General features: G+C 33.8%; 1 protein-coding gene across 2 annotated transcripts; it reads right to left on the reverse strand.

The window, feature by feature from the left end:
* Positions 1-1,234: 1,234 nt before the first annotated feature.
* LOC117919429 (anaphase-promoting complex subunit 8-like) lies at positions 1,235-17,264 on the reverse strand. 2 transcript variants are annotated; one of them, XM_034836633.1, is made up of 5 exons: positions 17,099-17,264; positions 16,567-16,873; positions 5,898-7,148; positions 5,631-5,762; positions 1,235-2,648 (listed from the first exon to the last, which is right to left on the reverse strand). In XM_034836633.1, the coding sequence occupies exons 1-4, from the start codon at positions 17,182-17,184 to the stop codon at positions 5,673-5,675; spliced, it is 1,734 nt and encodes a 577-aa protein (XP_034692524.1). In that variant the 5' UTR covers positions 17,185-17,264; the 3' UTR covers positions 1,235-2,648; positions 5,631-5,672. The 2 variants fall into 2 exon arrangements, with proteins under 2 accessions (XP_034692524.1, XP_034692523.1); XM_034836632.1 differs by lacking the exon at positions 1,235-2,648 and having other exon boundaries at positions 5,291-5,762.
* Between the last annotated feature and the right edge of the window lie 770 nt (positions 17,265-18,034).

Genomic DNA, 18,034 nt, shown 5'->3' on the forward strand with positions numbered 1-18,034 from the left:
AATTGCAATTTCTTTCTATATAGCTAACCTCAAAATTTTGAAACTTGAGTAACAAGAGGGAAGAAACTAGAGAACATGAGATATTGTCCGCTTTGGGCCCAAGGGGGCCCTCACGGTTTTAAAACATGTTTACTTGATTAAGAAGAGTCTCTACATATATAACGTCATGAACTTTCTCTCATATCCGATGTGAAACATCACAAAAAAGTCAAACTTATCATCAAACACTTGGAACATATTTTATTATTTCAAGATCAAACTTCACTTGAAATTATCCAAAAACACTATGATACAAGTATGCAGTCTACTTCCAAGGCAAGGTTTCTTTTGTTGTGACAATATAATTTTATGGAATGGACCAAGTTACATGCAAACTTGAAGTTCCTACATATGGGAAGACGGGTATTTATCATAATTTGCAACTAAACAGTGGAAGGAACTGTGAGGGAGGTTGCTCAAAGATATTTTCTCATAAAAGATGCAACTTTAAAAAAAAAAAAAATTAAAAAGGCAATGCTCTTGCCAAAAAGGCACATCCAGCTCAAAACCAATTCTGCAAACTATATGATAAAGAGTACAATCATAAGCCAATCTCCACCTAGAGAAATCTTTTAACAGGTAATGCTTCCAGTGATAATGCATGAAGAAAAAGGAAGCAAGGTGAAACAAAGAAATATATATGGAATTGACAGTGGAAAAAGAAGATGCTAAATGAAAAGCAAAACCACTTAGAATTATTGTCTAGCACTTCAAATTTATGCCTTCTAACAAATTCAGGATACTTCAAATAAATGAGGCAGAATTCAGGTTTATTCATATTGTCAGCTGGTCAGCTACATGTCTTTTCCAATATATATGCATATATACCTATATCTTTTCTCCATATCTACTCACATACCTAAAATAACTTACATGTAAATTTCTGTAACTCTAAACATTAAATTCTCATCCACATTACATCCGGATAGATAATGAACAACAAAAATGTCTAAAACTAATGCAGCGAAGATTCATAGATCATCATATGGCCATATAAATGTATAGAAACCACGGGCACTCTCATTGCATGCTTAGGTGTTCACATGTATCTCTTTTTTAAGTTTCTTTATTCATATCAGTATCATCATCATCATCATTTTTGTGAACATATTTTTACAGATAAGAATAAATCACAGCTAGGGAAATTGATGATGAAGTAGCATGACAGACTGAAATGTTTAAAGCTAGCCATGAGAATATCAAAACCCTATCCGGCTTTCATTATTTGCAAAGTGAATGAATAATGATTGTTGGTGTTCTGAACTAAAAAAACACAATACCCACATGCCATTATCAGGTTTCTTCTTTTTCTGCAGTCAGTTTAAGACCAAGGACACCAAAATTCAAGTCAAAAAAGACATACCAAAGCAAACCATTACATTTAATAAGTGAAAAATGAAAAAACCCAGATAGCCGAAAAGCTTCTTAAGCATGCTGTAATTTTCTTGGATCTAGCAAATAATCGGACTGAGATGCTTGATTCCCCTGGAGAAAAGAAATAGTTGATGGAGCCTCTGATGATGGAGAGGAAGAAGAAGAAGCACAAGACTCTTCGATACTCAAAAAAAGACCAAGGTTAATTTTCTCATAAGTACACCCTCCTTGTAGTGGTGTGGGTGATGGAACACCCTCCTTCCTCTTCTTGTTGCGGTGTGTGGCTGATGGGGTTTGTGGTTCTTGATGATCTTCTTCTTCTATGTGGAGATGATGATAGTGGTGGTGGTGGTGGTGGATGATAAGGGAGTACTGATGGTGGTGGTGGAGAGTCAGAGGGAAGAGCAAGGAGGAGGGTATGATGATTGATGTTGGGTGTTGGTGTTGAAAGAAAGAATAGAGTACTCAAATCCAATGTATTTCGTGTCATTTGTCAGAGGCTTCATGTCTCTCTGCCCTCTTTATCTCTCTCGTATGGAGAGAATTATGACCACTGAACCCATGGTCCTAGCTTTTCCCATGCCTCAACCCCCTTGTTCTCTATCAAAAAGAGGAGACCCCCCACTTTTTTTATTGCAAGAGTAATCAAATACAACAATACCTCCACTCAAACTCTACATCATTCCATAGAGGTTACATAGTCCAATGGTATATTACTCACCAGTACTTAATTGAAACAAAAAATTAATTTATAAATGTGAGGGTGAGTTCATACTTGGCCAACCTTTGACATATAAGAAATATTAAGCCTTAGTGGCAGAGATGGATTGATCTGCAAAATGACTGGATGTTAAAACCTTAAGGCTGCACTAAGTGATGGAGCTGAATCTCTATACATAAAATTTTAAACAAAGATGTTCCTTTCCTCTACAGTAAAAGGTTGTTTGCGACTGTAATTGGGAAGTAGAAGAAATGGCTTAAGCATTATTGGGTTTGGTTAAAGGTCAAATATACGTATATATGTACATACATATATATAACTAGGAGCAAGATAAAGAATTGACAGAGGGAATCATAGAACTCAGGAATGAGAGATAGAGAGAGAGAGAGAGAGAGTGAATCAAGGGAAAAAGGAAAAAGGAAAAAAGAAGGGGTGGGGAGGTGGGAGAGAGTGTGATTTGACCTCATGATGGAGAATGTGTTGCCCATTAAGAAAATGAACCCAAGCCCCCTCCCTGCAAAAAGAGATTTTTAGTATTAGGAATAGAGACATGTCTGTTGCTTGCTGTGTTATCTGCATTTCTAATGTTGTACTAGCTTATTATAAATTCAATCTCACTATTATTAAATTAAAATCATCAATTCATTATATGATTTAAAAATCAATAGGTGGACCCATCAAATTTTAAAAAAAAAATATCAATCCTGTTTGGATTCGTTTTCAAAGTTAAATTATTATTTTTAAAAAAATATAATTTTGACTTCAACTTCAATTTTATCAAAAATAAAAATAAGATTTAATCTGAAAAAGATATGGAAGATTTTTTTTCTTTGGATTAATAAATAATTTTTTATTATTACCCAATAAGATTAAAAGTAAGATATTTTAGTCACAACTATGAGATTAGCTAAAGAAAAAAGTGGATTAGCCTTTGGTTGACTTTGACAATGGGGGTAAATAGAAGGCAAAATGCAAGTTATCCTTACTCTTTAGATTAAGAAAATCATCCTTATAATCTTTGACTCAATGACTTTATGTTTGACTATGATAAAGCATCTCCCAATGAATACCCTTTTTTCCTCCACAATAATTCTTATTTCAATGTTAGTTGGAAGGTTACCACCACATAAATTGACATTAAAAAAAGGGAAACCTCTTATGTTGCTAGGCAACAATGAGCCAAAGATTGGATTATGTAATGGTACCAGATTGTTGTGTCATGATCATTACAATGATCTACTTGATTGTGAAATTTTACCCAATCAATTTGTTAGAAGTAGACATTCTTACTAAGAATTTCTATAAAGGCTTCAAAAGACATAAAACTTCCACTTGAGCTGACAAGAATGCAATTCCTAGTTCATATAAGCTTTGTACTCACAATTAACAAGTCACAAGGATAAACAATACCCCATGTTGAAATTTACCTATAAGAATAGGTTCCAATCGTAGGCATGGCTTTATTAAGAGTGATTTATAAAAAAAACAACAAAAATTATGGTTAAAAAAAGAAAACAAGATGGAAAAGATAGGACATTCACAAGAATTGTAATCTATAATGAAAACAATAAGGAAAGGATGGGCCATTCACAAGAAACGTGATCTATGATGAAATTTTTATTTCAAGATTAGTAATAATTATTGCACACAAACAAGTATTATATTCTTTTACTATTAGTTATCCTATGCTTTTAAATTCATTATGGGCATGTTTAACCTATACAATAAAACTTTATATTTGGGAAGATTAAAGAAAAGGTAAAATAATATTTTTTTCCTACTTATTTGAATATGATATTTACATTTGTGCACATAATGGATGTATTGATAACTTTGCTTACTTTTTATTTTGATTCCCATACTCTTAGCTTAATAATGAATATTAAGATTGATGTAAATCATGGAACATTGAAAAGGATACTAGAACAATAATGATCACAAGGTTTGAAGTATGATACTTCTTATATAATTTACAAATATTATGTTTCAAAATTTACATTCATGTACTAACTGAAATATCGTTAATTGAAGCAATTTCAATTATATATACCTAAGTGTGGTGTCAAAGTTAATTGCAAAACCTTATCAATAATGATTAAGCAAATACTAGTAAAACAAATAAAAAGGTAGTTCTGGTGTACTACATTCGCCACCTTTAAATGTGCATGTATATATATATAAAAGTTGGTATAATTTCTACAACTCATCAAGCTTCATTTATGATTCATGATATTTTTAAATTTTTATATTACATCGGGATTACTATTTCTTTGTTATATGATATGCCTTGACTATGATATGTATCTATCAAAGAATATTTTTTTAATGTGGCTTATAAATGATAAATCGTCTTTGGAGTCTTTTTCTATTGTGATATTGTATCTTCTCATTTTATAGATGGTTTTTTTTATTTAAATGTATATATGAATTAATAATTCAATTATTTCTGCATAGAAAAAGACTATCTAAAACACTCATCATATAGACTATGGAATGTCAACTTCATAACCAGGTACATTTACTACCTCACAATTACATTGTAACTGATTTTATACTTTTACACTATTATTCTCAAACTCCATTTCAAGAAGGAAAAATGTGAAAGACAATAATTTTACATTAAAGAGGTACATTTTTTAATTGTGGTTCATTTCATCTCATTATCTGTTATTTGGAATATATCACAATTAGAAAATTTTATATACACTTTTTAAAACATCTTGAGACAAAAAAAAAAAAAAAAAAAGCATGGAGCAAAAAATACGAGATTTTATATAAAATTAAAAACAATAGAAGGCAACACATATTGTTCTTATTGATAAAAATATGTTTTACATATTTATTTTATGATAATGTATCCAAGTAGTTTAATTAAAATACCAACTTATGTGTTTTTGTATTGCTATTGATTTAGATATGTTGAAGATGTTCAGAAAAAATATTGATAAAGTTGTAACTAAATACATTTTCAATTTGATATGTATATTATTTTACAATTACTTGCAATATTACAAATTTATTGCATTGCACATGCATCGTGTGTGTGTGCCTCAATAGCTAGTATGTAATAAAACACAATAACAAATATGGAAAGGAAAGAATTTACAGTTATCAAATCCAGAATTTAAACAAGGAATGCTATGCAGTCACATGGCATTGGCACCAAAATATTTCTTAATACTTAATTCTCATAAAAAAGTAAGTTAGAAAGGTGATATCCATTTTCTTTCTAAATAAATATAAATAAATTCTATCCATATTGAGGAAAAACACCAATGTTGGGACACTATCATGTGACTAGTAAGATAGTTTAGATAATTGACCTGTTGAAAACATATATATATATATATATATAAATAAATAAATAAAAAACACACAAAAGAGGTAAAAAATTGTCTGCAGCATTGAAGTCCACAACATGCTCTTACTTAGTAGTTGGCCTATCCCAAGCTTTTCATCACTAATTTCCAAAGGCAGAAACTAGGTTAGGTCATACCTGCTTCAAAGATTTTTATACCACTATCACATGAAGGTAGTATCAGGGGGGCAAATGCTCAATATCAATAGAAGAGAAACCAGATTGTGCTTTTCTCATTCCCCGGAGTAAACTCTTTGCAGTTTCCTTCTCCTGCAGAACACAAAAGGTCAATAGAGCTGAGGTAAAGTTTTCACTGTCAATCGTTAGTCATGAAATTTGTAAAATGGGTAATTAATCTTTTTATGTAAACAACACATGGAAAAAAGGTTTAAAAGAGAAACTCACTGGGCCAGTGTAATCAAGAAGACGGGTGCAATAGATCTCTGCTTCTTCAAATCTCTTCTGGGATTTGTAGTAAGTAGCAAGAAAAAGCAGAGCTTCAACCAAATTTGGCCCTTCCCTCTCTTCAGCTTCCATCCTCTCCAAATCTTTTTTGTAGTAAAATGCAGCTTCTTCAGAACGCTTCAGATCCTTACTTAGCTTTGCTATCTGGTGCAGAGCTATTGCCTCAGTGTCATTACAATTTGCTGCCCTTTTGTAACACTTGATGGCATCCTCAAGCATTTGAAGCTGGTCGGTTTCATAGCACTGACCCATGGCAATCCATAACCGAGAATCATTTGGCTGCAGGAAAACTGATTTTCGAAAGTAATGAAGAGCATAATAGGGCATGCCCATCATCTCATATGCTTGTCCCAACCCATACCAGGCTCTATAATCACACGGATTTATATCTACAGCCCTTCGATAGGCATCAACAGCAGCTGGAGTGTTCTTCATCTCAACATACTCATGACCCATGAGTGTCCAAGCAGATAAGTAATTTTTGTTCAATTTGAGTGCCCTCCTAAAATACACAACTGACTTCTCATGCTGCCCCTTCAAACTGTAATAGTTCCCAATAATGAAACAAGACTCAGGTCTGTATTTATCAGTCAAGAATACCCTGTGAGCAAGGTAACTTAAAGTGGAGAAACACTCCTTTGCATATAGCACATTGGAATACATATCCATGTCTTCAACTCGATAAGGATCATTCCTTAAAAGCTCTTCAAATATTACTTCTACTTGTTCAAATTCCCTCAGACTGTACTGGGCTTTTGCAATCTGAGCTTGAATGTAGTTACTGAAACTAAAAGTGCCTTGTAAATATTCATATTTTCCCAAGGATTCATTGTGCATCCTGAGTTCTTGGTAAGCATTGGCAAGGAAGAAGTCTTTCATCCAATGATAATTGAGATTAAGGCTATTCAAAATGTCAATTGTAGTGCATAAGGACTGCAGCTCCGTCCAAGCATTCCAGTTCCAGGGGTAGCTATTCACTGACTCCACTAGTACTGTACGGGCAATATTTTCACTGCCTTTCTTGTTGAGCACAAGTCCATATAAATACAGTCCAAAGGGATCAACAGTGCCATTTTTGCAGAGCATTGACAACTCCCTCTCAAGATAAACCAGTTCATGGTTCACAGCATCACTCTTACCCAAAGGTCCCTCAAGTTCTATCATCTCTTCTTCTTTGCGCTTCTCTCCAGCCTACATGAAGCAATTAAAAATCGAAAAATTATTAAATAGAACTTTTGGAAAGTGAGAGCTGTGTCAATACATAACCTCAACTGAATCAATATCAGATCAGTACACCAGACTAAAATGCATTGGACAATGTTAAAGTATTTCTGTAAGGAGTGACATCATGTATCAGCAGTGTATGCGTGTGAACAGAACTATAACTCCAATCATTAGTAGGTCCAACGAGTAATTGGCATCCCCAATATTTAGAAGGCCACCACTTTAATGAAAGTCATTCATGTAATGGAATGGTGTCTGAAGTAAATGAATCAGTTCCAATTCATTAATCAATTTGCCTGCACTCTGGAAAAATTATAATTTTAAAAGGAGAGGTAAAATAAGGAAACAATATTTAAAGCCAGAGAAGGGAAAGAATGGTGGATAGATGTGGTACAACCCAAAATCTAAGCTACATCCAGTTCATGTATTAGAACTTCAATGAAATATGCTTACACTAAAGTGGAATTGACTCATTACACTTGAAACAATTCTACCAGATATAATGATCCCATTAACCTGATGACATATGATCAACAGAGAACTCTTGGTTAGTTTCACACCTAAGTTTCTCAGGTCAGCAGTCAATACAAGCGCATGAATTACCCGTGAACCAGACCTAACCAAATTACATCACAATGTTTGGTTGTGTGAAGATACAAAAACCATTTTGTATCAGAAATTACTGAAAATATTTGTTTTAAAGACTGAAAAGAGAACAGCAACTATGTACATATAGTATAGCTTTCAACTTGGGCCCAAGGACAATGCTACAATCAACTGATGGTTGGACATACACAGTATGATATCACAAATGGCATCGAGACATTTTTTTTTTCTTCCCAAAACTAAATTTCAAATCCACCAGTTGCACTACCTCATGTCTCTTCTAGCAACAATATCAATCCTCACAGGTAGTATTTTTTTTTTGATAGGTAAAGATAATTCATTAAAAAGAGACGCCAAAAAAGCGACTCAAGGTATACAGAACTATGCAAGGTATACAAACCTAAACACCACCACCAAAAAGGCTAAAGAAAAAGAAAGAGTGTCACGCCCCAAGACCCACTCCAAGGGCGTGACGGTCATTTCACACCTCAAACCCGAAGGCTTAAAGTATAATCTGACCCAAACAATCATATTGTAACTGGATGTTACCAATTACCAAATACCTGTTCAGAGTAGCAGAACAAAATCTAAAATCCTCAAATTCAATTTCCAAATAACTTCCAAATATCAAATGATCCAAATGAACATAACTAATAGTTAAAACAAAATCCAACATAAAATCCTAAGTCAAATTCTAATGATGACTATTCCTCAGCCTAGCCATCACTCCTCACCCGAACTAAGAGTACCTGAAAAATTTTCAACAATTGGGAATGAGCTCACAGCCCAATAAGGAATATTAATGCAATTCATGGATCAAATATTTTCATTTCAAATAGGAGATATATATATTTTTTTTCTCATCAAATATCAGAGTTTCAAAGATACTAATATATTCAAAATTCAACCAACCATTTTCATATCAAATTCAAACACTTTCATATAAGATTCAATCAAATCCATTCCATTTTCATTACTCTGGTTATCAAATATCAAATGCCCAGTTAGGTGGGACTTTTCAAATGGGTGGCTAGCCTCAAATTGTTCCTGGTGGAAGGAAACAAACACTACTAGTACTAGTAACCTCTAACCAAACCCCTAGAGGCTGGGGTCCAAATCAATTACATTCCCACCAAGAAATGTAAAGGTCAACTATTATATCCCGTTGACATGGCCGAATAGTCAACTATTATATCCCGTTGACAAGGGCCAAATAAACCAGAGTGATGTTTTTGTTCAAGTATTCAAATTTACACAACATAATATCTCCATATTTTGTGTCATAAATAAAACAAAATATTCCAACATAATATTTAGTGCAAAACAGTTTGATCCATGCATGGTAACCAAATATCATTTTCTTTTCCACAATTCAAAATAATATATAAAATAATTGAATTTTATAAATATTGCATTAACTTCCCTTACCTCAAAATATGCAAAGACCTTGAAGGAAAAATAACCCTGAAAAGTCTACTCCTCACCTAACACAATAAAAAGACCACTATTACTATTTACCTCAAAATATAAATCTGATAATCCTAAAATTTCTAAATGTTAAGATTAATATTTTTTTTATTAACAAAGTAATAATTTAATTACTCTATTCCTTATTTAATTATAATTAATAAATTCCCAATTTGTTTCTAATAACACATTACTAATTTAATTAAATTACAATTTTATTTCATTATAAAATTCTATATATATAATATATATATATATATATATATATATATATATATATATATATATATATATTGCTAAATCTCTCATTCTATTTATTACCAAAAAAAAAAAATCATTATTACTATTATCTTATTTATTAATCTAAAACTAATTATTATTATTATTATTATTATTATTATTATTATTATTATTATTATTAAACAATTCAAAAGCCATTCATGACTCTCGGGTACACCAAACCAAAAAGTAAGTTTTTTTTTTTTTTTTTTTTTTTTTTTTTTTTTTTTTTTTTTTTTTTTTTTAACTTCCAGCACAGCACGCGTACGCCCCTTTTGTTTTTGTTTTGTTTTTTTTTTTTTTTTTCCTTCCAGTGCTGTGGACACGCGGCGTTCTCTTGTTTTTTTTTTTTTTTTTTTTCTCTCTGCTTCCAGCACAGCACGCGTACGCCCCCTTTGTTTTTGTTTTTGTTTTTTTTTTTTTTTTTTAATAAAATTAACCCTAACCTAAAATCAAAACTTTCCAAGGATTTTTTTTTTTTTTTTTTTTTTAATAAAATTAACCCTAACCTAAAATCAAAACTTTCCAAGGATTTTTTTTTTTTTGATATTAAAACGAATTTAAAAAAATAATCTAACCCTAATCTAGATTTGGGGTTTTCCAAAAAAATATATCTAATGTGTTTGAAATTAATCAATGAATCTAAAATATTAAACTAGGGGTTAGATTCTTACCTATAGAGATCTGTTCTTCAACCCTGAAATCTGACTCCAACCTACGTTCTCTGGAATTCTGCGAACAGGAACTCTATTCAGAAAAGAATGGAAAGAATAAAATTTCTAATTTATACCTAGGGTATTTATTCGTAAAATTACCCTTTTACCCTTCTTCCTTTTTATTAAATTAATTAATTAACTAAATTAATTATTATTAGTAATTTCCTAAATTACCCTTAAAAGAAAATGCTTGGGCGTTACAAAGAGACCCAAAAAAGCACCTAGCCCAAAAACAATCTTAAAAGGATCCCAACCAATCAATAAAATTAACCATAGTTAGAGGGCATTCAACTATAAACAACTTAGCCTCAAACTAAAGAAAGAAAAGAAAGGAATATTTCAATCTTTGGATTGACAACTCTGTCAAAATATTATGTGAATGGCCGAATACCTTAGCCTTGAGTTTTGTATATTATATATAGACTTTACAAAGATGCTATACATGGAAAGCAAATAAAAGTAAATAAATCCCCGCATGATTCTAGCCCTATACATGTAAACTATAATCTGTCAAATAATATATGCTAACTGTACAGAATAATAAATGGAGAAATAAGGAAAGAATTGTGGGCTAAAATGAGGAAAGAATTGTGGGCTAAAATAAGGAAAGAAGTGTGGACAGCAAAGCTGTCCTTTGACAAACTCATCATCCTTAAATGCCAATCTATTTCTCGTCTTCCACACCGTTCAAAATATATGAAGAAGAGTAGCTCTCCACACCTTCTTGCGCTTTTTGCCCACAAATGAACCATGCCAGTTAAGAAGAGTCTCTCTAACTGAAGAAGGCAACACCCAAGACCCAACCAAGGTAAAGAGTAACTCCCATAAGGCCCTTGTTTTTTAGCAGTGAAGAAGCAAATGATCTATGGTCTCCTCATTCTCAAGACACATAAAGCATCTATTTGCCAAGGACCATCCTCTTTTCTGAACAAGGTCTAGGTTTAAAGTTTTACCCCATGCAGCCTCCCACGCGAAGAAACTGATTTTGGGTTGTACCCACCCATTCCATATACAGCTAGAAGGAAACAAAACAGGGCAATCCGCTTCTAGAGCAAGGTAAAGAGACTTTACCAAAAATTTGCCGCTCTTTGTTTCGGTCCAAACCACCATATCCTCTACATCTCCAAGCACTCTCTTCCCATGAAGATGCTCCAAAAATCTTTCCGCCTCCTCCACCTCCCAATCATTTAGAGCTCTTGAAAAATAGGGGCTCCAACCCCCCAACCCCCCTCGGCCAAGGGATCCCAAACATCCACCACCCAAGCTTCCTTTTTAGTAGACAAAGCAAAGAGGGAAGGAAAAGACTCACACAAGGGGAGTCCCCACACCATCTATCCCTCCAAAAGCTCACCCTCCTCCCATTGCCAACTCTAAAAGAGATTCGAGCGCCCACCAACCCCCAATCCATCCTTATTCCTTTCCAAAGCCCCACACCATGTGCCTCTCTCACTTCCCGAGAGCTCCAACCCCCTCTATCTTCCCCATACTTTCTTCTAATCACTTGATTCCACAAAGCCTCTCTCATTTGCGAATCGCCAATTCCATTTGGAAAGGAGAGCCTTATTGAGAATGAAAAGACATTTGACCCCCAATCCCCCTTTCTTTTTACTTAAGCACGCCACCTTCCATCTTACTAAGTGTGGTTTTCGCTCCAAGTTGCCACCACCCCAAAGGAAGTCCCTTTGGATTTGCTCTAGTCTTCGTCTAACTGAACTTGGTAACCTCAGCAAGGACATAAAGTAAATAGGGAGATTCGACAAAGTGCTTTGGATTAGAGTTGCTCTCCCCCCCTTTCATAAGTATTGTCTCTTCCACATGGCCAATCTTTTACGGAATCGCTCTTCCACTCCATCCCACGCCGAATATTCCTCACAGGTAGTATTGATTAAACATCTCTTCAGAATCTACTTCACATGCCTCCACCACAAGTGGTATAGATTGGTAATCTTATACAAAACCCATATATATATATATAAGAATGAAAATACATAGAAAGAGATACAAAGAAAACATACTAAAGTACACAAAGAGTATATTCCATGGAGAGTACAAGGAGCTTGACCATAAGGATTCCTTGGTTATCAATAGATACATACATACATACATACATACATACATACATACATATATATATATACATATATTGTTGGAAAATCTGCCGGTTGGAAATTCTGCCAAATTGTGTGGCAGATTATTAAATATTTTTTCAGCCCATATGAGCTGTAACAATTGTATAGTTATACATAGAATCTCCTAGGATTTTTTCCTTTCTTAGCATTCTTCTCTTATCTTATTTATTTTTGATAGCATGATCGTAGGCATTATTTCCTAGGCTATTTTTATACAATTATTTTGTATATATTAATATGTAATCCTATACAAAAAAGGTAGAAGAAAGCATTTCACAAAAAGGTTCTAGATCTGAATGAGAACATGGTATCAGAGCTAGAATTTTCTTTGCCTAATCACTAGCATTCCAATGTCCCATGCCTTGATTGTCAGGATTTTTTTTCAAATCATATCCCATTAGTTTCTGACCTTCTGTTAGAAACGTTGCTTCAAATTAGGCCTTTATTGCCCCTATTTTTTTGACCTTCATATCCCTTCTTCCCATCATAATGTCAAACACTTCAAAGGTTGACTCTTCAATATCGAGCCCAACCACAATCCAACAATCAACACCACTTGCTAAATTCCAGAATATAGTAGGATCCTTCAAACTCAATGGGGGAAATTACTTAGAATGGTCACAGTTGGTAAAGACTTATATTAAGGGCAAAGGGAAGTTAAGCCATCTCATTGGACCTGTTATGAGTAAGGATGATCCAAGGTTTGTCGTGTGGGATGAAGAAAACTCTCAAATCGTGTCATAGCTTTGGAACTCTATGCAACCAGAGATAAGCCGTACATGCATGTTCCTCTCAACAGCCAAGGAAATTTGGGAGTCCGTGTGTCATACCTATTTTAAGGTAAGGGATGCAACCCAAATGTATGAACTAAAGATAAGGATTCACAACACCAAACAAGGTATTCTTTTTGTAACTGAGTACTACAATGTTATTAGAAGTCTTTGGCTTGAACTTGATCAATATCAGAATTTAAGAATGAAGTGCAGCATAGATGCAACAATGCATCAAGTGTTCATTGAACAAGAGAGGGTGTATGATTTCTTGGCAGGTTTGAATGTGGAATTGAATCAAGTACAAGTCCAAATTCTTGGGAAAGAGCCACTGCCATCTCTAAACAAAGCCTTTGCAATAATTAGAGGAGAAAAAGAAAGGAGAAATATAATGTTAGAAAAGGGAAACAGCATGGATGGATCTTCTTTAGCCATCTCAAAACCAAGTGGAAATGAAGGAAGTGTTGTGGCTAATGCTGCAAACTCTGGTTGAAATGAAGGGAAGAAAACAAGTGAGAAAGACTCCTTATGGTGCAGCTATTGCAAGAAAAATAGCCACACAAGGGAGACATGCCGGAAGCTCCATGGCAAGCCCCTAAATTTCTTCAAGGGGAGTGGGGGTAAAGGGGTTAATTCTGGCTATAAATCACAAGCCAACCTTGCTGAAATTGGAGGAAAACAGCAAGAAGAAAGCTTTGGCCAAGAAATGAGCTCAACATGGAGGAAATTGACAAACTTAAAAGATTCATTTCCAAGCTAGAAAAACCTGAGGGATATAGTCATTTTGCTCAAATAAGTAAGTATTCCTTCTCCTTGAGTGCTTCTAAAATTCAGTTTTCCAGCCCTTGAATCGTTGATTCAGGGGCTTCAGACCATATGACCAATTCTTCAAAAGTCTTTTCTAATTACATTCCATGCACGGGAAATCAAAAGATCAAAATTGTTGATGGTACCTTAGTAACTGTGGCTGGTTCAGGAGATGTCTTCTTAACATCTTCTCTAACATTAAGAAATGTCTTACATGTTCCAAAACTATCAGTAAATTTGTTGTCTATTCCTCAAATTACTAAGGACCTAAATTGCTCAGTCAACTTTACACAATCTGAATATTCTTTTCATGACCTTCTTACAGGGAAAGTGATTGGGCATGCTACAGAAGAAGGGGGACTGTTTCTCCTTGAAGCTGAAAGTGGCACAACATGTCCTACTCCTCATACGTATTTATCAAAACATCATACTCCAACCGAGGAACAAGTTTGGTTATCCCATTTTCGTCTTGGTCATCCACCTTCTTTATTGTTGAAAAAAAATAGTTCCTAATATGTTTGAAAAACAAAATGTTCAAAACTTCCATTGTGATGTTTGTGAGTATGCTAAACATCACGAGTGTCTTTTCCTTTAAGTAATAAGAAACATTTTGTTCCATTTAGTTTGATTCATACGGATGTTTGGGGACCTACTATTCATAGCATTTCTGGAGTAAGTTGGTTTGTTTTGTTTGTTGATGATTGTACTTGATTTACTTGGGTATATCTCATGAAACAAAAATTTGAGGTTAACACAATCTTCCCATTTTTCATAACATGCTAAAAACTCAATTTTATGCCAAGGTCTTAGGAATAAGGTCAGACAATAGAAAATAGTATTTTAATCAATACCTTACACCTTATCTCCAAAAAGAAGGAATCATACATTATTCATCTTGTAATGATACTCCCCAACAAAATGGGATAGCCAAATGTAAAAATAGCCATCTATTGAAGATTACTATAGCCTTGATTTTTCAAATGAATGTTCCAAAGTCATTTTGGGGAGAAGTTGTCCTAACTACTACATACCTCATAAATAGGCTACCCTCTTGGATTCTTAACTATTCTAGCTCTATTGAAACACTTTCTAGATTTTTTCCAAAATTTGATGGTTTCAACCACCTTTCCCCAAGGATTTTTGGGTGTGTGGCCTTTGTACATATCTATGCTCATCAAAGAACTAAACTTGACCCAAGAGCCCTTAAATGTATTTTTGTTGGTTATTCTCCAACAAAAAGGAGTTATAAGTGTTTCTAAAAGGTTTTTTGTCACTATGGATGTATCATTCAATGAAAAACAACCTTTTTTTTTCTAATCCTTATCTTCAGGGGGAGCCTTTTGCAGAAGATAAGGAATTCTTTTCTAGCCTACCTACTCTTCCTATCCTAGAGAACTCCACCAAAACTGTCCAAATTAAGGGATCAGATTTTTCCATAGCAGTCACTCCAGCAAATACCAAAAAAAAAGCCCCAGAAAATGCCTCAAACACTGCACCAGTAATGCCAGATTTTTCTATAGCTGTTACTTCAGAAAATACCCAAGCAATTGCCCTAGAGAATGCCTCAGAAACTGCACCAGAAGCTGTCCCTGAGCTACCCAGATTTGAATCCTATATGCAAAGTTTAGAGGGGGAGGATCTTCAAGTGCCACTCAAGGTCTATTCAAGGAGGAAGCAACTGGCCCCAGAAACTCCACGTGTCCCAGTCATTTAACCAGAAAAAGGTACTAATTCTATTGATCTTGATGCACAAAAAAAGGGCAATGATTTCCTTAGCCTTAATGATCTTGATTTGCCTATTGCCCTTAGGAAAGAAAAAGGACAATGTACTCAACACCCCATGAGCCATTTTGTTTCCCTTGAAAAACCATCACCTTCTTACCAAGCCTTTGTCTCAAAACTAAATTCCATAGAGACACCAAAAACTGTCCATGAGGCACTTAGAAATGACAACCAGAGGAAAGCACTGATGGAAGAAATGAGTGCACTAATAAAAAAATAACACATGGGAGGTTGTTGATCTTCCCATAGGAAAAAATGATGGAAGCAATGATGGAAGAAATGAGTGCACTAATAAAAAATAACACATGGAAGGTTGTTGATCTTCCCATTTTTTTCTTGGGTTTGCAAATTGTAGACCAATTGACTGATAGTGTTTTTCCTTAAGAGCTCCTGCCCCCACAAAAAGTCCTTTTGGATCTTTTCAACTCTTAAACTTACATTCTTGAAATCACCATAATTCAAACTCAATAATTGGCTCATCCTATGCACATTTGAGGTGTCAGACACTCCAATGTGCGAACCAAACTCAAACTGCCAGCATACCAATTTAACTTTCATAATCTACAAACAACATCCTGGAGAAATAATTCCTAATGATTAAAAACTAGGTTTTTTTATTTATTTTTATTTTTCTGTAGGTAATATTTTTTCCCTTTTTCTTTTTGCTATGACATGGAATTAAACCTGGAACTTCCCCCTTCTCCATGCCTACCCTTGCCAGGGTAGAAAGCGTCCACACGCACAACATAATCAAAGTTCAAAACCATGAAACGGTAAATGAACGACCAATTCGAAGCAAAAAAGATGACCAAATAAGCGTGAGGCGAACCAGATAAAGAGCATAACATCGTAAGAACACGGCTTTCTTTCCAGTCTGATCACGAAGCACATGAGCAGCCCTACGATACTCCCGGCAATCAAAGTACGACTTAGCTAAAAGGTAGAAATCACCATCTATGGCTTCGTCCTCCTCCAGCACTGGTGTAGATACGGAAGATACGCCGGCGGTTGGTGTGGAAGCAATCTCATTAGTGCGAAATCTCCGGCGAATGCTGGAACTACCTAGCTGGAATCTGGTGTGCGACGGTGTGAATTTGGCCGGATCCTGCTCGATCCCCACCAACTGCTCTGCTGCCCTGAAAACAGAAATCAAATCAAAGCCAAAATCAGCTCCGCCCCTTTTGGTCGAACACAAACAAACCTCAAAATTAAACTTCCCATTAAGACTTGTATAAGAACATTTCTCAGCTTAGGATTAACAAAAATGGTTTCTCTTTTCCGTTTTTTCTTCCGTTAATGGGCAACCGAGAACAGAGAAATGGATTTAGTAAATGAGTTAGGGTTTGAAAGTAACCGGATACCATTTGGCAGCAGAGTAGAGGCAACGGTCGCTGAGTTGACAAATTGCAGTTCGGAGCTCGTTTCTGCAACTCTCTTTTGAACTCATCGATCTCTCTTTTTCTGTCCCTCACCCTCTCGATTGATCCTCGCGCCTTTTCTGTGGAAACTGTACAATTCAAAAATACAAAAAAATTGCTTCTCAATTCACCTCGTCGTGCTATCTATTTTCCTTCACTCGTTTTGAAAAAAAAAACCCCTATATTAAAAATTATTTGAGAACAAAAAAACAATTTTTTAGAATTTAAAAAAAAAATAGAGTGTTTGGTAAAAAAATAAATAAATAAATAAATAAATTTTTAAAACAAAAAACAAAAAAAAAAATTGTATTGTTTTTAAAATTTGTAAGGATAAATTTGATTTTAAATAAATAGTTATATATATATATATATATATATATTTGAAATCAAGGCTGGCAAAGTACATAAACTTTTAAATATATTTTATTATATTTTATATATATATATATATATATATATATATTTTCATATTTTCAATGTTTAGTCAAACAATAAATTTATAACATATTATTATTGTGATTATTTCTTTTGTTGTTGTATTTTTTATGAATATTTTTTTATATAATTTCTAAATAAATAAATAATAAGATGAATTGGTAACATGTTAACTTTAATTATGTTAATTGATATCAATAAATTACTTTTAATTAAAAAAATCAAATATTTTATTTTTTTTATTCAACCAAAATAACAAACATCGCATTAAAAGATACAAATTTAAAACAAAATGAAAAATACAAATTTTTTTTATTTAAAATTTAATTTAATTTCAAATTTTTTTAAATATTTAGAGTTCATGAATTCTCACATTAAAAGATATCACCAAAAATTTTTCTCACATTAATTATATTAAAAAGTTGAATCTTAAAAAAATAAAAT

Source organism: Vitis riparia, chromosome 7 (genome assembly GCF_004353265.1).
Source record: "Vitis riparia cultivar Riparia Gloire de Montpellier isolate 1030 chromosome 7, EGFV_Vit.rip_1.0, whole genome shotgun sequence".
In the NCBI taxonomy this organism is placed as follows: Eukaryota; Viridiplantae; Streptophyta; class Magnoliopsida; order Vitales; family Vitaceae; genus Vitis; species Vitis riparia.